General features: G+C 39.5%; 2 protein-coding genes across 4 annotated transcripts in view; one reads left to right on the top strand and one right to left on the bottom strand.

Moving 5' to 3' along the window:
* On the bottom strand, positions 1–16,377 carry BIVM (basic, immunoglobulin-like variable motif containing). The gene is made up of 9 exons (XM_070942931.1): positions 15,818–16,377; positions 14,163–14,289; positions 13,809–13,904; positions 13,353–13,457; positions 11,091–11,185; positions 9,825–9,957; positions 7,619–7,702; positions 5,028–5,124; positions 1–1,296 (listed from the first exon to the last, which is right to left on the bottom strand). Exons 1-9 carry the CDS (start codon positions 16,293–16,295, stop codon positions 1,003–1,005), a joined length of 1,509 nt encoding a protein of 502 aa, XP_070799032.1. The 5' UTR covers positions 16,296–16,377; the 3' UTR covers positions 1–1,002.
* A 3,686-nt stretch (positions 16,378–20,063) lies between these two features.
* Positions 20,064–22,359, top strand: part of POGLUT2 (protein O-glucosyltransferase 2) — a 28,709-nt gene continuing 26,413 nt past the window's right edge. Inside the window, exon 1 of one of the 3 annotated variants that reach the window (XM_070943081.1) lies at positions 20,064–20,094. Coding sequence is in view for 1 of the 3 variants with exons in the window: in XM_070943079.1 (XP_070799180.1) it covers positions 21,792–21,973 (182 nt within the window). In the remaining 2 variants the exon portion in view is untranslated. Of the gene's footprint in view, positions 20,095–20,844; positions 20,988–21,411; positions 21,974–22,359 lie in introns of those variants that run through there. The other 2 variants (XM_070943080.1, XM_070943079.1) reach the window with 2 other exon arrangements.

Raw genomic sequence — 22,359 nt, forward strand, 5'->3', positions numbered from 1 at the left:
TCAATGGATAAAGACTGTTTTTATTAAAATGATTTTTCCATGAGAACCAATATTATACTTCGAAATAAAACTATTTGATATGATCATTTGAAAAAAGTAGTTACAAAGAGTGCTCTGAAGAGGTATATTGCTGTGGCTGCCAGTTTATTTGGGCACTTAAACATCTTCCTCAACAATCAAACAAAGTTGTGAAGTGAAAGAGAATTCAAATATTACAAGAAATCACTGCAGCCCACCACAGAAAGTTTTGGTATTTACTGGATAACCATATGAAATGAGTGTGATAGGTTTCTTTAAAAGGAACCAATCAACTGAGAGCTGAATTCAGGTCACACAAAAGGAAATGACTGGCAGTGGTGGTCTGTGTTTATACTGGACCAATTCTAAAAGAAACAGATAGTTACTTATCTTTCCTTAGGTTTCTTGCCTATTAACTACGAACTGCCAACTCAAACAACTTAAACTGTATAGAACAGTATTTCCATTGATCAACAGACCATCAATTAATTATATATTGACATTTAGTGTTTTGTCAGTTCTGAATTGTACCATAATTTATTGTATTTTTGAAAATACTTAAAAGCAAATATATTTTATACATTTGTCATCATTATATAGTTTGCAATTAATAAATAATTTTGGAAGGTAATAATCTCATGCTTTATCTATAATCTGTATCACATAGTTAACGAACTCTCCTGCTCACAAATGAATTTGATCTACCTCTCTTTTGATTTCATCGTCTGAAACATAAATCAATTAGCCATTATACTAGATTGCCCTTAACTGGTATTCTGTGCTTATCTTTTAACTAACTTTTCTTGTTATTCCCAATATATAACAATTACAACGTATTAGTATTATATACCAATTACATACTGAAATAACAAGCATTCCTAAGAATTTTATATGAAATTTCCCTACATTCCTGTTTCTGTGCATAAGTTATTTACCATGCTTTAGGAATGTATTACAGTAGCACAGATGAAAAAGCGTTTCTTTTTAGTCTTTCCCATCACAGTTGGCGTAACGTTGAAGGCCACTATTCCGCCTTTCGTGAAGATGAGACAGCTTCCTCCAAACAGAAACTTGATGGAAGTTAGCACTGAAGGATCGCCCAAGGCGCCCATGTTGCTTCTTGGAGATGTTGTCTTCACTCTCAGATTTGGCTAAGCCCTGAGTTGGAGATGAAGGCTGTAGTTCTTGCTGAACATTTCCAAGTGGAAAGTTCCACGGTCCAAACCGATGCCAATTAAACCTCTGAAGAGCAATGATACAATGTAGATTCCCTCCTACCTAAAATGTATACAATGTTTGTTAAAATAACACTTATTTATTTATTTACTTACTTACTTACTTACTTACTTACTTACTTACTTACTTATATTTATATGCCGCCCTTCTCCCGCAGGACTCAGGGTGGCGAACACAAGTTAAAAACATACAATAATGAAGGGAAATCCTAATTAAAACCAATTAAAACAGGGACAAATAAATAATAAAACCCAAGAATCAGAATCAGCCCATTTGTTGAAACAGCCATGTCTTTAGGCCTCGACGGAAGGAGCGGCGATCAGGCACCGTCCGGAGCTCGGTGGGTAACTCATTCCAGAGGGCAGGAACGCCCCCAGAGAACGCTCTACCCCTGGACGTCGGCAGCCGACATTGTGTGGTTGATGGTACCCTGAGGAGGGCAGCCCTGTGTGAGCAGACAGGACGGTGGGATGCGGGTAGGAGATGGTCCTGTAAGTACCGCGGACCTAAGCCATGTAACCATAATATGTGGTTACAATAAAACTGAAGAAGTGAACTGAAGAAGTGGTGAAACATTTTCAAGGAAAAAAAAAACCAAAGGAAGTTCAGTTGCCTTTTGAAAAAGCACTTTTGGGACAAACGTGACCTGGATGATTGAGAACTTCCATAGACAGTTACAATAACAATTTATTCTATGTTAACATTATTTTAATTAGCAGGCTTGCATGCAATTCCCCATTTCAGATTTTGGTGCTAACTTTTTTCAGTCCTCATAGAAGACCTGCTACATCTTGTCATCATCCATTGTTGGTTCAAGGTATTTGAAAATCTAGTGAAAATATTTTCAAAATGCAGCCCTATTCTATTTCATTTCTATTATTTCTGTTCCTGTTTTATTCTAGTTCCATTCCATTCTAAATTTATTTGCTGTCCATCTTGCCCTGGGGCTACTCTGGGCAGATTACAATAATAAAACAGGGGAAAATGATACAACTAAAAATAACAATAGTAAAGGAATGAAATAATAAATAGTGGAAGTAGAGCAATATGAAAATTTTAAAAATGAGTGGCATGGGAGCAGAAAGAGCAGGGGGAAATGGATTCAGCAAGTTAGTCTAGCAACCTCCAGTGATTTACTCCCCTAATGGATAGCAGGCCGACCGGCAGGGCCAGATTTTCAGGCCCTTGTAGGATAGGAGGGTGAGGGACAAACTTCTCCCCAGGAGACAGGATGTTTCAGAGTGTTGTGGCCCACCAGCGGCCAGCAGATCTGGCAGCAGATTCGAACAGTGAGGAGGTTGGGGAAGAACATGGGCCAGTCTTGGAATCTGGGGAAGGCTCTGATGAGGGCTCTGCATCAGAGGCAGAGAGGGGGCCAGGGCCATATGACAGTTTTCAGCTGCCTTTGGAATCAGACATCAGTGAGGCAGATGAACAGCTGGAACCTGTTCCCAGTGTGCATAGGCACAGAGTTGCCAGACGAAGGAAAAAGCTAAGGAACAAGGGTCGACTTGGGAGTAAGGCAATGAATGGTCCCTCCCATAGGGAATAAAAGAGGAGCAAAAGGGGAGAGGTGTTTGCAGGAGACAATTAGTTCGCTTAATTGGTTCTTGACTCTCTGAGACTCCTTGCCAAGTTTTGAAGATATCGGCCTGGCAAGCCAGGTAAGGTCTGTGGCTGTAAATTCACCCTTGAAAGACTTTGCTGGATGTGAATGAGAAGAATTCACAGTAACTTAATAAAAAGGGGTTTTTGTCGGGACAAGGAGTCTGCTTCATGGTTTGGGGAAGCCTAGATCAGAATACAGAAGGCCAGTGCTACAGCGGAGAAAGTTCTTCTCCAGGATCCCGTCAGTCGGAATCCTCAGACGGCACAAGTAGGGCGGTCTTGTCTTAGCAGAATGAGACGGTTCATCAGGTAGTCTGCACCTAAGCTATGGAGGGCTTAAAGGACATAACCAACACCCTGAACTGCATCTGGAAGTAAACTGGCAGCCAGCGCAGCTCATGAAGTAGTTGTGTATCATAGGTCATTCTTTAGGCTCCAAAGACTGTTCATGCCGCTGCACCTTGTACCAGTTGAAGCTTCCATATGCATTTCAGGGTAGCCCCGTGTAAAGCACATTGCAGTAATCAAGAAAGAGATGATTGGGCTTGAGTGGGCAAGCGCAGGGAGTCCCGATTCACAAAAGGTCGCAGCTGGGTGCACTAACGAAAGCTGTGCAAAGGCTCTCCTAGACACAAATGTCACGTGATCTTTGAGAAGTTGCGAGTCCAGGATAACCCCTAAATTGCGAACTGGGTCTGAACAACCCATCAAGAACTAAAGATATCAAAGACCTGGATCTTAAAGCTCCATGCGCCCAAAGTCATTGGTCTTGCCAAGGTTCAGTCGTAGCCCATTGTCCCCCATCCTTCAGGCCTCTACAGCCTCCAGGCACCATGAGGGGATAGCAACAGCATTACTCGGGGTACCAGTTATGGAGATGTAAAGTTGAGTATCATCAGCATTTTGATGATATTTGAACCCATGGTTGACATATATGATCTCACCCAGCAGCTTCATGTAGATGTTAAATAGGAATGGAGAGTGTACTGAGCCCTGTAATATGCCATAAGAGAGCAGCTGGGAGCTGGATCTCTCATTCCCAACACCACCAATTGAGAGTGACCTTGAATAATAATTGTGCATTTATTATATTGGCATATTATAGGTGTCTTAGAAGACTCCTGAGCATACTACGGACAGTCAAGAAAACAAGCCAATGATCATTGAACAAATCAACCCCTAGTTCTCATTCAAAAGAACAATCTCAAATTATCCTAGTTTGGACACATTATGTGAAGACCTAGCTCTCTGAAAAAAATCTCTAATGCTGGAAAAAGTGGAAGAAAAGAGAAGAGGATGACCAGTAGCAAGTGGATGGATTCAGCTACTGTGGCAATTAATACACCATTGGAAGACCAGGTTAGGCATAGGTTGACATGTGAGAAAATCTATCTAGTCACTAGGTGTTGCAAATGACTTGATGGCACATAATCAATAGTAGTGAATTTGATGAACTGAAATCTTATTTTGGATTAAAAGCAGTTCACATGCCATGCAAAGGTAATTCCTAAATGTGTCCTAGTGTGGGCTGTATCCAAAGGTAGCAATGCCTTAGCAAAATAAACTTAAGTTTTATATAATTAAAGGTAAAGGTTCCCCTCGCACATATGTGCTAGTTGTTCCAGACTCTAGGGGCGGTGCTTATCTCCGTTTCTAAGCCGAAGAGCCAGCGCTGTCTCATGACAATTCTGTGGTCATGTGGCCGGCATGACTAAATGTCGAAGGTGCACAGAATGCTGTTACCTTCCCACCAAAGGTGGTCCCTATTTTTCTACTTGCATTTTTTCATGCTTTTGAACTGCTAGGTTGGCAGAAGCTGGGACAAGTAATGGGAGTTCACCCCGTTATGCAGCACTAGGAATTCGAAACGCTGACTTTTCTGATCAACAAGCTCAGCATCTTAGCCACTGAGCCACCGCATCCCCTTTTATATAATTAGATCACAGCAATTGATTCTTGTTGTGCTCAAAATAGGACATGGTAGTTTGAAATAGAGGAAGTAGCAGACTAATGAAGCCATTTCTGTTTTTAACAAGTGGAAACATATTTTGTGAATGCAAAGTAATCATTTTATAATTACTATAATGCGAGAATATCTAAATGTGCTTTATGAATGCTAAATCAGGGCAAACATGCAGGTCTGCTTTAATACGAAGCATTCTTACCTTCTTCGTCTTCCGATATTGAAGACCCCTTTCCAAGTGCCTAATATCTAAGTATTCGGGATTCTGAGTGTTTAAGTCTGTTACAATGTCTGCCCACCTAACAGTAAAAGGGAAAGAAGTTCACAAATGCAATAAAAATCTGGAGCATTGTGCTTATTAGATAATCCAAGGTAGACAAAAATTTATACTTAAGTAAACTAAACTGTACAATATTGTCAGATTCATGAACTGACAGAGACATGGTAACAAGGTCAGCCAATAAATAGGCATAGCAACTAAATCAGCCAATGGAAGTTGAAACAGTTTGGAGGCTGGGCATGGCTCAGCTCTGTGCTGTGCTGAGAACTGAAACTGAAACCAGTGTGAACTAGTCTGCTCTGCTGAAATGAAACTAACTGTTCTCTCCTGCCTTGTGTTTTGCTTGTAACTGCTACTAAGTTGAAGAAAAATCTATACTGGTATTGTACATTTATCTTCACGTATTATTATGTATTTAAAGAAGTAAATGAATCCTGCTGCATCAGTCTGCCTCTGTGTGCTTTCTGGATTTAATTTCTGCAACAAACTCTATGTAGCAAATACTGACATTTTTCATGAAATGAAAACCAGGAGTTCTAGTTCTTTGATTCATTTAGTATTAACACCATTTTACTATCCTTCTCTCTTTTCCCCCCCGAATTTCTTATTTTAGCTTTATATATGAAAAGCATGGGAAAGATTAATTTAGACACCTAACTTGAAGAAGTTCCAAAGCCTCCAAAGAGATGCAAATGCTTCCATTCATACATTACCATCAAATATACTTTTGATCTTGGTAGGAACCCAAAACGTTCATTCTCAAAGATCTTATAGGCCAGGCAGATTTATAAGCAAGAATTTGATTTTTAGAAGTCTGGTTTAAAATCATATACTGTAGTTTACAACTGAAATTTGTTTCTGAACTGTCATCAGAAAGGGAATGGCAATCTGTGATGTTAACTGTGGGTCTCGTATTTCACGTAATAGCTGCAATCAATATTCTACTGGACCAGTTGATGTTTTTAATTACGTCTTAAAAGCAGCCATATGGATATCTGGCCCTTAAGTAAATTTTAAGGGCAATCTAAAGAATGTTGCCAAGGACGTTTTATAAATAGATCCTTATTAATACTGCTGTTTTATTCAGTCGCAGCTAGCAAATATGTTATCTAAACAAAAAAGGCAAATGTTCATCTGGTCCAGCCTCCTGCCCAGTTTAGGAATTTACCATTCCAGACAAAGAACTGTCTATAGTCATTTCTTGAAAAATCTAGCAGTGGAGCACTCATGACTTCAGAAGGCAGATTGATCCACTGCTTAATAGCTCTTAAGAGCCAGGAAATTATTATTTTAAGTTAAATTTCCACCCGTTGGCATTATATAAGTACATATTTATTTTATTGTACGTGGCCTCCATCCCAAATGCAAGACTCTGGGTGGTTTATTTTTGGTTGTTATGAAGAATACATCCATACTCTGCCCAGTGACATTCCTTCATCTATTGGAAGAATTATACCATGTGTCCTCTTAATCATCACTTCTTTAGGTTAAACATACTAAGTTTTTTTTAACTGCTCTTCATAGGACTGGCCCCAGATCGCTCCTCCAGTCACCTTTCTCTGCATTCTTTCCATTTCCTCAAAAAAAAAATTTTTTTTTTATTGTGGTGATCAAAATATGACATACTAAGCCACCTGTTTTCTACCTGTGCATCTGTTTTTTCCTGTTTGAATTCCAAACTTTACATTTCTCACCATTATTTTGTTGGATAGGGCCAAATATTCAAGTCTATCAAGATCCTTTCAAACCTTCAACCTGTTTTCTGGAGTGTCAGCAATCTCCAGATTTTAATAGCATCCCTTTTATTCCCTCATCTAAGTCATTTATGAAGGTGTTGAAGAATACTGAGTCTAGGACAGAACCCCAGGAACTGTGAACCTACCTCCCATATGGAAACAAGCCAATTAAGGACCATGCATTGACTATTACTTGTTCAGCCAGCTGTCAATCTATCCAATAGCAGGGCCATCCATCCCACAATGATCTGGTGTATGAAGAATGGGCTATGGACTACTTTCTGAAGTTTTTCTCTCTCTATAAATGGTCTCAGTTAATGTCATTAATATTAATAATGCAAATCTGGGAACTGAGGTTCAAAACTGAATCTAAGTATGCATCCAAAAGCAAAAATGAAGAATTGTTTTCAAGTTTCAACGAAGTAAACCACTTCATTAGCATCTAAAGTGAATGTCCATTTTCTTCCATTCCCAAGGTAAGTGTAGTTTTTGCCCTCAAAATCTGATTCTCAATACTTTCAGTTAGAAGACACATGCCAGAATAGCACTCACTTTGGGAGGTGGATGAAATATTAGCTCTCTAGAAAAAAAATCTCAGCTAGAACACGCAAATTTTGAAGTTTCAATACATTTTCTAGTCTATTTGGGAATTTGTATCTTACACTTATTCATCAAGGAATCGGTGTTCCTATGAGTATTTGTGGATGTCAAAAGAATACTTGAATATCTTTAAAATTATATGATCTTTTGTGAGTTGACTAGGATGTGCTAACTTACTTTTTGCAGTGAATAGTAGGGTGTTTTCTGCTTGGCTCTCCAATGAGTATCCAGTATTCTACATCTTGCTGTGAGAGACATCCTCTGGTGCACAAAAATGGTAAGACAAAATGTTTATCATAATAAGAAGCTTTATAAACAAGCAATTTAATTTGTCACTGGCCAAAATGAGTAATGAGTTGTTGTATGGTTACATAAAATATAATATTAAACATGACTAAAATATATATTTTAGACTGGTGCCGGGCCGTGGCATGCCAGAAACCAGGCTGCGCAAACAAGTGAAGCCCCATCCATGGGATACAGGCAGCATGTGAAACCATGCCCACCCTTCTGTCTGCGGAAAAACCTCTCCACGGAACCAATCCCTGGTACCCAAAAGGTTGGGGGCCGCTGCTTTAGAAAAAACAAAAATATCCTAGTGTTTCATAATATGTGAAATATTTGCAAACTTAACCAAACTGCTCTGCATCCATAGAGAGCATGTTACTTGTGTGTTCATTAAAATAATAAATGTATTCTTTGAGAAATTGGCTATGTTTCAACAATTGTTTCAACGCTTCAAGGTGTTGGTGACCACCTTTAAAGCGCTCCATGGCTTAGGGCCGGGGTATTTGCGAGACCGCCTTCTGCCGCCGATAGCCTCCCACCGACCGGTTCGCTCACACAGAGAGGGCCTCCTCAGGGTGCCGTCGGCCAGGCAGTGCCGGCTGGCGACCCCCAGGGGGAGAGCCTTCTCTGTGGCAGCGCCTGCCCTCTGGAATGAGCTGCTCCCTGAGATACGCACGATATCAGACCTCCGGACTTTTCGTCGGGCCCTGAAGACACACTTGTTCCATCTAGCTGGGCTGGCTTGATCCCATCCTCTCAGTTTTAATTGAATTGGTTTTAATTGGGTTATTTTAATTACTGGGCCGAAATTATTTAATTGTTTTTAAACTGTTTTTTAAATTTTATATGTTATGTTTTATCTCAGCTGTGCACCGCCCTGAGTCCCGCAGGAGAAGGGCGGTATAGAAATATAATAAAATAAATAAATAAATAAATAAATAAATAAATAAATAAATTGTATCCCTTCTGCACAGACAGAACCATATCTGCTCTAGAACTCATCTTTATTCCTACTCAGAAAGGTGGCAGTAGCTGTTTCCGCAGTAGGCTGGATTCAATGGCTTTTAAGTTCTTTTCAAGTCCCTAATTTCCTGCAATGAGTTACGGCTTTTATTTTAGTATAAATGCAAAAAGCATACATAAAATACAATGCTTTATCATCTCTGTAGAAACATTGTTTTCTGCTCCTTTAATTCAGTTAAAGGTCAAAGGAATGGTCAAATCCCATTCATGTGTACTTTTAAGGAAAGAATGGCAATTCCCATAAATGTGGGTTCATGCAAACTAATACCATTTCCCCGAAAATAAAATCTCCCCGGATAATAAGCCCAGGCTGGCTTATGAATGCATGCTTTAAAATAAGCCTTCCCCAAAAATATTTAAACGCATGTGCAGTTGGTCCCCGCCATTTCCTCTGGTTAGGGTTAGGGAGTCAGAACTGGAAATCAGGTAAGATGGCAAGAGGAGCCTCGTCTTGCCCCCACACGCCCCCAAATAATAAGACCTCCTCGAAAATAAGGCCAAACGCTTATTTCCGGATTAAAAAAAAATAAGACAGTGTCTTATTTTCGGGGAAACACGGTATATCTATTTTTAGTAGAAGTCAAACTAATGAAATTGGATTGATTCGCCTAATTAAAAAAACAAAACTTTTATATTTAAAAGATAAAATGCAAAGATTTTTAACGAAGACTTTAAAAGGCTATTCTCCCAAATGAAACAAGACTTATATCAAATACCACACGAGTTAAGACTGAAATCAATCAATCAATACATTTAATGTACAAATTCATGGTCTTTCAGATTTGTTCGGTGACCAGCAGATTTATCCAAAGTACTGCATGAGAGACAGTTCTTGTAGAACAAGATTGGCAGTTTAAATTAATGTTGCTCCTATTCTGAAAAACTGTATATGAAAAAATATTGCCATCTAGTGATTAATGCAGATAAACCAATCTACGTAATTGTACTACATGATACTACATTCCATGTTTGCTGATAAGCTATAATGAGCAATTAAAGGTTCACTTTTTATAAGACGATTGCAGCTGTGTTGGCCCCACTGATGAAATCAAGTAGATTTTGAGGGTCTTACTTATATGCTTTGCTCGGCTTTATTGGAGTTGCTTCAAATCCAATTGGACAAAAATAATGATTTTGGCAATGATAAATATATGCCATTGATTCATCTCGCAGCCCTTGTGTTAATTTTGTTAAAGCTCCCGAAGCTACAAATTAAAAAGAAATTAAAACATTTACAAAGGTATTTTATTGGATATTAAGACACACACTTTTAGGTTTACTATTTTTAAAAAATTATAAACTATTAACTCTGTTTCGGGGATTCTAATCAATATAATGTAATATAATGCAAAACAATGTAGCAACATCCTTGCTTAGTGACTGCCTTATTCAGCAGTGTTTAAAAAAAAAAAAAAACTTTATGACCAGTGGCTGCATATTTGACCTTTACAGTGTTCCTTACTTATTTGATCACTATTATCATCAGTATGCATTGTCCTGTGCCTATCCTATCTCCACTCCCACCCAATCCCCGCTTGCAGACTAGAGATATTGGAGAAGGGATTATAAAGGAATAAACAAGGACCCAATGAAGAATACACATTGAAAGCAATGCATCGGCACCCACAGCCACAAATATGGTTGTGCAACATGCTTAATGCCAGTGCATTACTTTCAATGTCTATTCTCCATTGTGTGCCTGCTTACTCTCTTGTCATCCCTTTCTCTCCAATGAAGGTAAATACAAATATTAACTGCCTTCTTGCTAATTATCTCAGCAACAGGATCAGCATTGCAAAGAGGGGTGGGGGAAAGGAAAATACAATTCCATGATTTCCCACTAAGCAACTGCTTCACATAAAGACAACTTTTGGTCCCAATTGTTATCATTAAATGAGGACTACCTGCAATTTAAATCCCTCTTAAAAAAAAAAAAAACTTGGTCACTTAGAAACAAATGCTTGTCCTGTCAGAAAATTTCAAGTGAGTTGCAATAGCTACAATTAAAGTGGGCGGAGAATACAGATGTGTCTCCATCTCTCCATTGCCACTGTTAGCCAACTCTCCTTTCCAGAGATGAGGAATTCTTGTAACAGATGTTCAGAGGTTTCCTCAGTCAAAGAAGTCAAAAACTGCCTTTTCTCCATATTCAGCTGGCAACTGGGAACACAAAATCCCAGGAAAAATACAGTATGTCAATCCTTTAAAAAAAAGCCTATAGAAATTCAAAAATAGACATGAAATCAACTGTGAAAAATAAATAAACCCCACACCCATTTCATCCTGCTCTTTTAACAGGTACAAAGAATTAATCATGTCATTAAAATTGCCTTCTTACCAGTTTCTCCAGCAGTCTTATACTTCCCATGAGGTTTATAGAGAAAATAGGAACATCCTTTGACATGGAAATAATCATTAATTTGTCTGAACCACCTGAAAAGTACAAAGTGCAGAACTGTGTATTTTAAATGTAAATTAGCAATTAAACAATAAAAAAAGTATTTCTCCTGCCAGACACATATGACACAGCTAATATTCCAACTATTTCTTAATCAGATATATAGAACAATTATAATTGGGACTGCAATCTGTGTTTGTTTTAAAGTATTTCTTCTTACAGGTCTAATACTAATAAGCTAATAAACACATTGACCTTAAATACTCTTGATTCAGATTATGGGCACATTTGTTTCTTTCTCATTTTGAGGATGAACATCATTCCAAAATTCAGACATCCTTTTCTTCTGATTTCACTTTAGAATGCCCTCTTTCAAAGAACGTTTTCTAATCTTCGTGTTTCTTTTGTTTAGCCAAATTACTTTATAATCCCAAACCCTTCCCCTATTCCTCTCACAAAAATAATTCTATCAATGACAATGAAGGCTTCCTGCTTTTTTTTCTACCATTTTCCCCAAAATAAGACATCCCCTGATAATAAGCCAAATTGGGCTTTTGAGCAGATGGCAACAAGGCCAAGTGCTTATTTCAGGTTTCAAAAAAATATAAGATAGGGTCTTATTTTTGGGGAAACACGGTATATGGCTCAAATGCAGGTCAGCCATGTGTCGAAAGCATTGCTACCGTCTTTCCCTGAAAATAAGACCAGGTCTTATATTAATTTTTGCTCCAAAAGATACATTAGGGCTTACTTTCTGGTTAGGTCTTATTTTTGGGGAAATACGTAACTAAATGCATCCATCTGGCTGACAATCTTAACTGGGGTTTATTTTGGGGTAGGGCTTATATTACGAGCATCATGAAAAATCATGCTAAACTTATTTTCTGGTTGGGTCTTATTTTGGGGGAAACAGGGTACTACAAATACATTTACTTATAGATAGAATTTATTCTGTTTAAAACAGTCTACAGGTAGTCCTGGACTTATAACAGTTCGTTCAGTGACTCTTCAAAGTTACAACAGGACTGAAAAAAAGTGACATAATTGTTTTTCACATGATCTTTGTACCATCCCCATGGTCACATGATCAAAATTCAAATGCTTAGCAACTGGTTTATATTTATGACGATTGCTCTGTCCCAAGGTTATGTGATCCCCTTTTGCGATCTTCTTACAAGTGAAGTCAATGGGGAAGCCAGATTCACTAAACAACCACGTTACTAACTGAACAACTGCAGTGATTCATTTAACAACTGTGGCAAGAAATGTTGTAAAATGGGGAAAAGTTCACTTAACAAATGTTTCATTTAGTAACAGAAATTTTGGGCTCAATTGTGGTCGTAAATTGAGAACTATCTGTATCAGTAGTGGGTTTCAAAATTTTTTACTAACGGTTCTGTGGGTGTGGCTTGGTGGGCGTTGCATGGCTTGGTGGGCGTGTCAGGTTACTGTAAAATCTCCATTCCCTCCCCAATCCAGGGAAAGGGTACTGTAAAATCCCCATTTCCTCCCGATCAGCTGGGACTCGGGAGGCAGAGAATAGATGGGGGCGGGGCCAGTCAGAATTTTTACTACTGGTTCTCCAAACTACTCAAAATTTCCACTACTGGTTCTCCAGAACTGGTCAGAACCTGCTGAAACCCACCTCTGATCTATATTATGATTGTTTCTGCTTATCTACAATTCTATACATGGCTTCCTAGAAATAAGCTAATGAGCCTGCTATAGAATTGCAAGCCCAATTTTCTTTTCCAGAATAAAAATGATGCATTACACAGATAGAGAGACACACACTGTCTATGTACATTCCACATTAGGAGAATGAGACAGTTCAAGAACAGTTTTTAGCAGAAATGGCTAAATTGACTTTGATAAAAGAAAAGTATTTTTGTTTTTACTTTGAAACCGCTTCTGGACTTTGTGTTTGAGGCGGGGAAAAAAACGAAATTTTGATTTTGGGTTTTTCTGATTAGATAAGATTTGTTGTTATAGAAATGGCTTGTTTATACTATTATGTAAAAGTAAAAAGTTGAGCTTGGATGTTGCTTATTCTACTGTACCAAAAGGAGTTGGAAGTCAATGACTTCTTTTCTAGACTCTACAATTTTCTCTTCCCTTTTCCCTCCCCTACTTTTCCTATTATTTGCTTTTGTATTTTTGTATATTATATTATAAACTAATATAAAAAGGAACAGTTTTTACCTCATTAATGTAGTATTTCCAGTAAATGGACCAAATCTTATCTCTTCAAAAGGTGGCTGAATACCCAATATGTGCAAAGCCTCTTCTTGAGTAATAGGTGGTAAACTGGATTTAGAAATTAAAAAGTTCAGAATATAGGCAACTATAGAAAACAAAGACTAAATTGCACCTTAAGTACACTAAATGCAGTGGTGAAATTCAATTTTTTTTACTACCGGTTCTGTGGGCGTGGCTTGGCGGGCGTGGCAGGGGAAGGATACTGCAAAATCTCCATTCCCACACCACTCTGGGACCAGCCAGAGGTGGTATTTGCCGTTCTCCGAACTACTCAAAATTTCCGCCACCGGTTCTCCAGAACCTGTCAGAACCTGCTGGATTTCACCCCTGCCTAAATGGCAATGAAAGCTTCTCTAGATCCCCAAAATAACTAATTTAATATATTGAAGGATAACTTACTTTCCAGTTCCCATTGTGCTATATAAGAAATTCCAGCATGAGACTAGAGACGAAATCCCACAGGAAGTCTTATATTGGGGGCGACTGATGCAGTACCTTTAAAACAAATTTTTCATAGGCAAATTTTCATATGCTGTAATGAAAACCAGAAGGCATAAAGCATGATGAACTTTACTGCATCTCAATTTCCTCCCACAAAAGCCCTTCAGCCCTTGCCATCATGGCACTTAGATACCACAGTACTTTAAAATAAAAAAGACGACATGAGTCCCTAATTATTAAAAAAAATATTTAACTGTATTAAAGTATTCAGCCATACAGAATGATAGTAATACCAATGTTTTCAAATACTACCATCTCCGGAGATCTAACACTTTCCGTGGCTTTAGTTCTTCAACCGTGTAATGCTGTGGACATTCCCTGAATTGTTTACTTTTTTTATCTACAACCGTTTTCTTGCTTCCCTGTTTCTTCATGTTCCCTGTAAACAAGTTAAAGAAATTATTTCTAAATATTCAGGATATTAAAGAAGCTTATGTTTTTTAACCGTTCTTCCTCAATATATTTTTTCCAGTTCAATTCTGAATAGTTACATATTCAGCATATCCAATGCCTCCATGTGTTCCATGATATTGTACGTATATTTTTACCATGTAATATTTTAGTCACCCTTCCTTCCGCTAGGTCAGTGATGACTAACCTTTTCCAGAGCGAGTGCCCAAAGCGCAAGCATGCGTGAATGCGTGCATCCACCTGAACCCCCAAAATGCAATATGCCTGCGTATGCGCCCTGCCCCCAATGCATGCGCACACGGCCGTGTGTGCGCAGCCCCTGTGCGTGCTCCCCACCTCACGCATGCGTGGCAGAGACCTGGTCAGCTGGCCGGCGGGAGGCGTGCACGCATTTCAGTGGAGCTGAACTAGGGCTATGGCTCGCGTGCCCACAGAGAGGCTGCTGCGTGCCACCTGTGGCATAAGTGCCACAGGTTCGCCATCACGGTGCTGAGTCTTCTATTGTCAAATTTGAATCTGAAAGCTCCTTGGGTCATACTTTATTATTTAAAATACCATAAATTTAGAAGGTGCAGAAACAGATTTTAAGGCAACCATTTCTCTTTTACTTTTGAGGTTGTTTACAATTGGTTACTTGCTTATGCTGCTCATGATTGCAATCCAATTTTATTGAATTGCAAGATCCTATTTTACTTGTACACCGTTTTAAGGATTTGAGGAACTTTATTACTAGAATCATAGCAATATTATTTTCTATCTAAGTAGTAAGTTGGTAATGCCAGGAATAGGAAAGAAAACCTAATTCCCCATGAACACTGCAGTTGTGAATGAATGGTGAGCAGGTAAATTAATTAAATTAAGTTCAAGATATGATTTTGGCAAATTAAAAAATCTTTTATTTATATACCGTATTTTTCGGAGTATAAGACACACCTTTCCCCCCCCCCAAAAAGGGTGAAAATCTGGGTGCGTCTTATACTCCGAATGTAGCCCCGCCCAGCTTCTCAAACGGAGGTTTCAGAGGCTGAAAAAAGCATCAGAAACGAAGCTTCAGAAAAAAAGCCCCCAAACAGAGCTTCAGAAAAAAAGCCTCCAAACAGAGCTTCAGAAAAGAAGCCCCCAGAGCTTCAGAGGCTTTTTTTCTAAGGCTGTTTCGGAGGCTTTCAGAGGCAGACAAAAAAGCAAAAAAAAGCAAGGCCAGAGCTCACAACCAAGGAACCTATTGTTAAAATTCACCTCTGGGAACAGCTGATTGGGGGTATTCCGGGAGGCCGATCCACCTGCCAATCAGGTTTTTTCTTATTTTTCTCCCCAAAAACTAAGGTGCGTCTTATACTCCGGTGCGTCTTATACTTCAAAAAATACAGTAACTACAGTTGTTTCTTAAATGTTGAAACTGTAATAGTACCTCATCTATAAACTACAACAAATGGCAGAATAAAAATATTTTCATTTCTTAGAATAAGAAAGATGCTTAAATAAAAAGACAAATGTACCTGCTTGATTCTTCAAATCCGGGGATGTATCACTGAATTCAGACTTATCTATTTCCCACGCCAATGACAGTTTTCCAAGACTAATAGATAAACTTTCCAGGTTAGAATCATCGTTGTAAACTATATCCGAAGGTCCAGTTCTGACACTAATAAAAGCAGAATTATTTCCATCATTTAAGGCAGCACTGTCTTGTAAGCAGGCACTCACTGTAGCACTTGGGCTTTTGCAAATAGATGTTACCCGATTTAAAAAAGCATAGTCTGAACAAATGGTATAAAACTTTTCTCGGGTGTGAGTCACAGGACATCCCCATGGATAATGCCTGTCCCCACCAGAACTCAGAGAGGCCCCTGAGGTACCTGGAGCACAAAATGATTTCACAGTACCATGAAGATTAACTTCTGAAGTCTTCCTTCCAGTTTTGGGCCCATTTTCTTCAGAATCACTCTCCAATTGAGAGTCTTCGATGTTAGGCATTGAATGACCTGTGGTTTTTTTCTTCCCAGATGAGGAAGGTACGTCAAATGTTTTTTGTGCACTGAAACATAATTTACACTTATTCGAGATTTTCAAGACGTATTTAAAATTTCCTGAAATGAAAAAGAAAACGTCTTTTTAGCTAAAAATCCAAAGTGCAAAACATATTTCTAACAAAAACTTAGGTCTTGTCCACATCATCAGTTTTCTCTTATCTTATACATGTTTTGAGAGGAACCTATATGAATTTCAGGCTCAACTAAGAAGATGCAAAAATCAAGTGAAGATTTCTATTTAATTAAAGTTGCTTTAAACCAACTGAAGTTATATCTTCTCCCTAATTTATCAATCAGAACCCAAAGATCTTCAGATGAAACTCTTCCTTTGCTAATCCACCAATTAGGCAAGGAAGGGGGCTAACGAAAAGTTGCTTTCAGTGATGGTGCTCATGTCTATATGATAACATTGCTTAATGGTCCTGGAAGGCCTGCCCAGAGATGCAATACTATCCAGGTTACATAATTATATATGGTTAGTGCCAGAAGTTGTATGTGGAAAAATTGCAACATCGATTTTTACTGATGTCAGATGGATAGACTCAATTACAATGGGAATGGGTATTCTGATGGAAGATCCAGAGGACTAGGTTAGGAACATACTGTCATGGAGAAAGGATATGGATGTTGCTGCCAGGAGCTGAAAGCAACCTGATAGCACATAATCAATCAAAAGTTAGTGTGATTTCAAACAAGTGCTCTTGCACTGAATTAAGAACTGTTTTAATAATGAAGCTAATCAAACATAGTGACCTTTCAAATAGGTTCATAAAAGTAATCAGTCAACATTTTTCATACCTTACGTACTCGTTTTAACTATGCATCACACTTTTTGTCTCTAGTTTGCCATGAAGTAGAAAATACTCTATTGACAAAGTAGATGAACAAAAATTTCCATGAAGATTACTCTCTTCAAGATTATAATATCTGTTATTCAGGGGTAGGATCAGTGGTGGCTTGCCACTGGTTCGGACCGGTTCGCAAGAACGGTAGTAAAACTGGTGGGAGGCTCCACCCACCAACCCCGATGTCATCAGGAAGCTTCTGTGCAGAAGCGTGCGTAATCCCATTGCGAACTGGTAGTAAAGGTAAGTAGAACCCACCCCTGGGTGGGATCCTATCGGTTGAACAATCGGGTTCGCTGAGTGTGCACAGTTTCCATAAAATTGAACTTCCGCATTGCAAACAAGGAAAGGAGCAAGGAAAACAGCTGAGGAGGGCCAATTCAATCTGCCACCCCTGATCAGCTGGGCTTCAGAAGCAGAAATAAAGGTCAGTATAACTTGGGGGCGGGCAGGTGGGCCCACTTTCACAGCAACAGAGAACCGGTTCGCTCTCGGCAGGAAGTGGGAACTACCGGTTCATCCGAACCAGGCCGAACCGGTAGAATCCCACCACTGCTGTTATTCTTTTGTATATTTTTTTTAACTGCAGCCTGCACAGGCATTCAGTGCAGTCATAATAACATCAGGCACACCATGTCATTGTGCAAATGATGCACAGGAGGTTCGTTTGCTTCAATTACATATTACATAACTTGCTCCATGGTGTTCATGGCATCACTCCTTCAGTTTGTGGACTCCTATGGTTGGCTTTGTAAAGCTTTGTAAGCTTTACAAAGCTGGTTGTAAAGCTGGTAAGTAGAGTTTGAGGGCAGTATCTTTCCAGTTTACCTCAAGCAAATGACATAAGATTAGATAGTTCTGAATTCAGAAATCCTAGATAACATGTCAGGTACAAATTGAATTAACTCTTCCAACTCTGGAAACTTTACACAAAACATCATTTTAAAATGACTTTTTGAAAGCCGTATAATCACTTTTTCATTGTAAAAGATATCTCAAGATTTAACATATACGTGGAAAAATATTTCATTTTGTGCATCACACTTCCTATAGTTTAATTAATTCAAAGGGATATTTTCTCCTACATCCCATCTAAAATTTTATCAGCTTTGTTAAAAGCTGAAAACACATCCTTCCCATTCATTATTAAGTTTAAAATGCCCTAAACGCTTTAAATAAGACTCCTTCAAACTTGTGCTCAAAAGGGCTGGGAGTGCTAAGTATTTTGATTCAAACACATTTAAAAGGTATCAGAATCAGATGGCTGTTTTTGATCCATCACTGAGTAATTCCTTTCACTAATTTTGCAAGGTTAAAATCCTCACTAAGATTAAAATACTGTGCAGTTTGAAAGGCAAAGATAAGTATTCAGAAGCCACTCAGTTTAACACTGCATGTCTAGACAAACAGAAAGGGAATATAGATAATATTCTGTAGTAGAATTAACAAAGGACTATGGCTTTCCAGTTAGAACAGTCAACAATCCATCAGATCCAGCATTTTATTTTCAACCATACAGATGCCAATGGACATCCCCATAAATGAGACCACAAAAAAATATTAGTCTACAAAAAGGCAACTTTTTCAGACCAGCATAGCAACAGGACCTGCTTATTTATCAGCCAGCACCCAAAATCTTTCCCCTAAATCAGGGGTCTGCAACGTTAAACACTCAGAAAGAGCCATTTGGACCCGTTTCCCACAGAAAAGAAAACTCCGGGAGCCACAAAACCCTTTCCATGCCTGACTATTTCTTGAGCGGCCACAAAACTAGCATATGTAGTTGAATTAAATATTCTGTTTTCTTCTGAAACTTTTCTTTTCTTAAATTTGTCCATGGTTGGCCTACCGGGGGTTGAAAAGCTCAATAAATCGCATGCCGGCGGGTGTCACACATTGGCATATTTTGAGTGACAGGGAGCCACAGCACAGGGGTGAAAGAGCCACATGCGGCTCCAGAGCCGCAGGTTGCTGACCCCTGCCCTAAGCCTAAGCATGTTGTCAAAGGAGGACAATAATCCACTGATCCTCTATCCTGCTGCTATGTTTCTGCAAGTAATACCAGAGGCAATGACATGCAACTGAAACTCAAAGCTACCAATGAACAGGAATGGAAGCCATGGCTTCCTCAACTCCATATTCCAAAAGTGGCACCTACCAAAGGTTTTGTACTCCAATGGGAGATGGTGCATATTAGAAGCCCTGCGTGGATGCCTGTGGCTGGCTCTCCTCTCGCAGCGTTTTCCCCATGGTTGGCAATGCCGGCTTGTGTTGTTGGAAACTGTGGCTCAGCCACACCTGGAGGGCCACATGCAATCGCGTTCTACCTATTGCCTTGTTCTTGCATTTCCTCTGCAAGATATACTACCGTTATTCAAAGAGGCTCCGTCTATTTGCTTTTAAGAGATTCTCCCTGAAATGCATCCACGCCCTTCCATATAGGATCACGTCTCTCTAGCCACCTCTGATCACATCCCAGGTTTCTGCTCCTGCAAAAGCATAAAGAAAATGCAAGAAATGCCCTTACTTGCTCCAGGAGCTCGCCTGCTTCTCTTCTCCTTTTCTGCAAATGATTAACGCCAGTCACTCCGTGATTTACATGCATATATAAATATAAATAAATAAATAAAGAGGCTCTCAAGATCTTCCACCATATATAGGATTACGGGGCCTATCCGTACCATTGTCCATCTTTTTACCTGCTTGCTAGGGGCAAAAGCCCTTCCAATTTGTGCAAGTGCGTGCGTGCGCGCGCGTCAGCGCAACTCTTCCCCTGCACACGCGCTCTCCCCGTAAGCCACGCCCTTCCCCCCCCCCCCCCCGGGGGTGGCTATTGTGCACAGCTTGATGGACATCCCGTGCCAGGACTCTTTTTCTAATTCGCTAGAGAGGAGCGACGTACGTTGGACCGCTTTGCCAATTACCTTGCTTGTCCTTCTGGCGCGTGCTGAAAAGAGGGAACCTGATTGGTTTCGGCTTGCGAGGGGGGGGAAAAGGGAGTCGGTACGTAATGTCTGGTTGGGTGGGTGAGTGAGTGGGGCGGTCTCTAAAGCTCGGTAACATTAAAGTTTGTGGACTTCAACTCCCAGGATTCCCCAGCCAACACGTCTGGCTGAGGAATTCTGGGAGTTGAAGTCCACAAGTCTTAAAATGGCCAAGGTTGGAGATCCCTTTAATGTTAAAGCAGAGGTCTTCAAACTGGGCAGCTTTAAGACTTGTGGACTTCAACTCCCACAATTCTCCAGCCAGCTATGCTATGCTATGCTGGCTGGAGTATTCTGGGAGTTGAAGTCCACAAGTCTTAAAGCTGCCAAGTCTGAAGACCTCTCATTCCCGCCTCCCTTTTCCTCGAACGATGATCGGTGCTTCTCGGGTGGGAGGTAGCCGGTCACTGCAAGAATCGTTTTGTTTTGGGGCGGTGTAGAAATTTTGTTAATCAATACTGCATATGAATACAATTAGAGTGCGGTAGGATCGATTTGAATTTCCCGATGCTGCAGTGTTGTCTACAAAAAAAACTCCAAAAACCAGTTTAAAGATATTTAGATGCACTTTGCGCCGATTTTTTTTTAGCACGATCCTCTTTGTGGCTGCTTGAAAAATAGCCAATTCAGTGCTCCCAAATCAGGATAGGGTTATAGCTGAACAGCCAGGAGAAGCTGAAGAGATAAAGGAGGGATCTGGATTGTAATATGTTGGTTTAAAACCATTATATTCCTTTTTAAAGAAAAACCCATCAACCTGGTGAACGCCATGTTTCCTAATCTGCAAGCAATGCAAAACTCTTGGTGGTAAGATGCAAACATAGCAGTCTTTTATAAGATCTTGCAAATCTGCTTTTAATTTAAAACACAAATTACATCAAGCTTGTGGGGATGTGTGTCTCTGCCCTTGGGATTTTATATACTTTAGATAATTAAATCAACATGAGATTCTCTTAACATCTCTTACAGTGCTGACAACTGAGAGCTTTTAAGCAGTAAGATGCTTTTTTTGGCATATATAAAGTGTTTTTTTTTTAAATCTGATTTTCCTACATTCCATCAGGTTTGCTACATTCCATCAGTTTTTCTGCCTACAAACTGTTCCAAATTTCCGGACTACAATTCCCAGCATTACTGATGAACCTGGGAAGTGGCTCCCATGTGATTTTTCATTCGGAAGAAGTTTTCTTGGACCAATGATGCTATTCCTTTCCCTTCTCCACCCCTTTGGGCTTGGCAGTAATTGTAAGATGTTACTGAAGAAAAAAGAGTGAAAGGCTGCACAGGCAAAAACAAAGGAATTAGGATACAGCTTCTGTTCCTCTACCTCCTCTTTCTCCTGAATTACCCAGAGCAAAACCAGACACTTCACTTTTAGATTTTTAAAGAAGTTGAAATGATTGGATAGGAATTTTTCAAAGGACGCTTGGAAGGATTGAAGCGTGCATTTAAGAAAGCCTCAGAAAATGATTTGTGACTGAGGAAATATTTAGAGAGAACCACATAGTGCATCCTTCTGCTCACTTTTACCTAACAAAGCAATACATTTGGCACCCCGCTCCTCCGCCTGGCATTTGGTTTGCTTTGTTTCTTAAAAAGAAAATCCTGTAAATGTTTAGCATTTGGTTGACTTGCTTTTTACCTCTGGGGATAATCTCTGTAGTATGTGAATCACTTTCTGGAACCCAGCTAAGTCCAGAAAGAAGTTTAGTATGGGGACCTGGACTGAGAGCAGGAGTTGTTCTTCCTGCTCGGTATTTTTATATCCAGGCTGTGGACACTGAAGGGAAAAGGTAAGCACAGTTTCTTTAGGTAACAGCTTTTTAAATTATGGAAAGATATAGGAAAGTATCTGTAAAATAATTCAGGGTTAATATGATTCCATATGGACCCGTGAGTGACAATGTGGGTAGGACTTTTTTTTTTTGTAGCTTAACAATTGTATGTCTGTTTACTTTGATGTGTTGGCTCAATGACTAAAATGCTGAGGTTGTCGATCGAAAGATTGGCAGTTCAGCAGTTTGAATCCCTAGTGCCGCATAACGGGGTGAGCTTCCGCTACTTGTCCCAGCTTCTGCCAACCTAGCAGTTCGAAAGCATGTAAAAAATGCAAGTAGAAAAATAGGGACCACCTTTGTTGGGAAGGTAACGGCGTTCCGTGTGCCTTTGGTGTTTAGTC

The sequence above is a fragment of the Pituophis catenifer genome, unplaced genomic scaffold (genome assembly GCF_029215685.1).
Source record: "Pituophis catenifer annectens isolate HBS135680 unplaced genomic scaffold, rPitCat1.0.hap2 SCAF_4, whole genome shotgun sequence".
Classification (NCBI taxonomy): Eukaryota; Metazoa; Chordata; class Lepidosauria; order Squamata; family Colubridae; genus Pituophis; species Pituophis catenifer.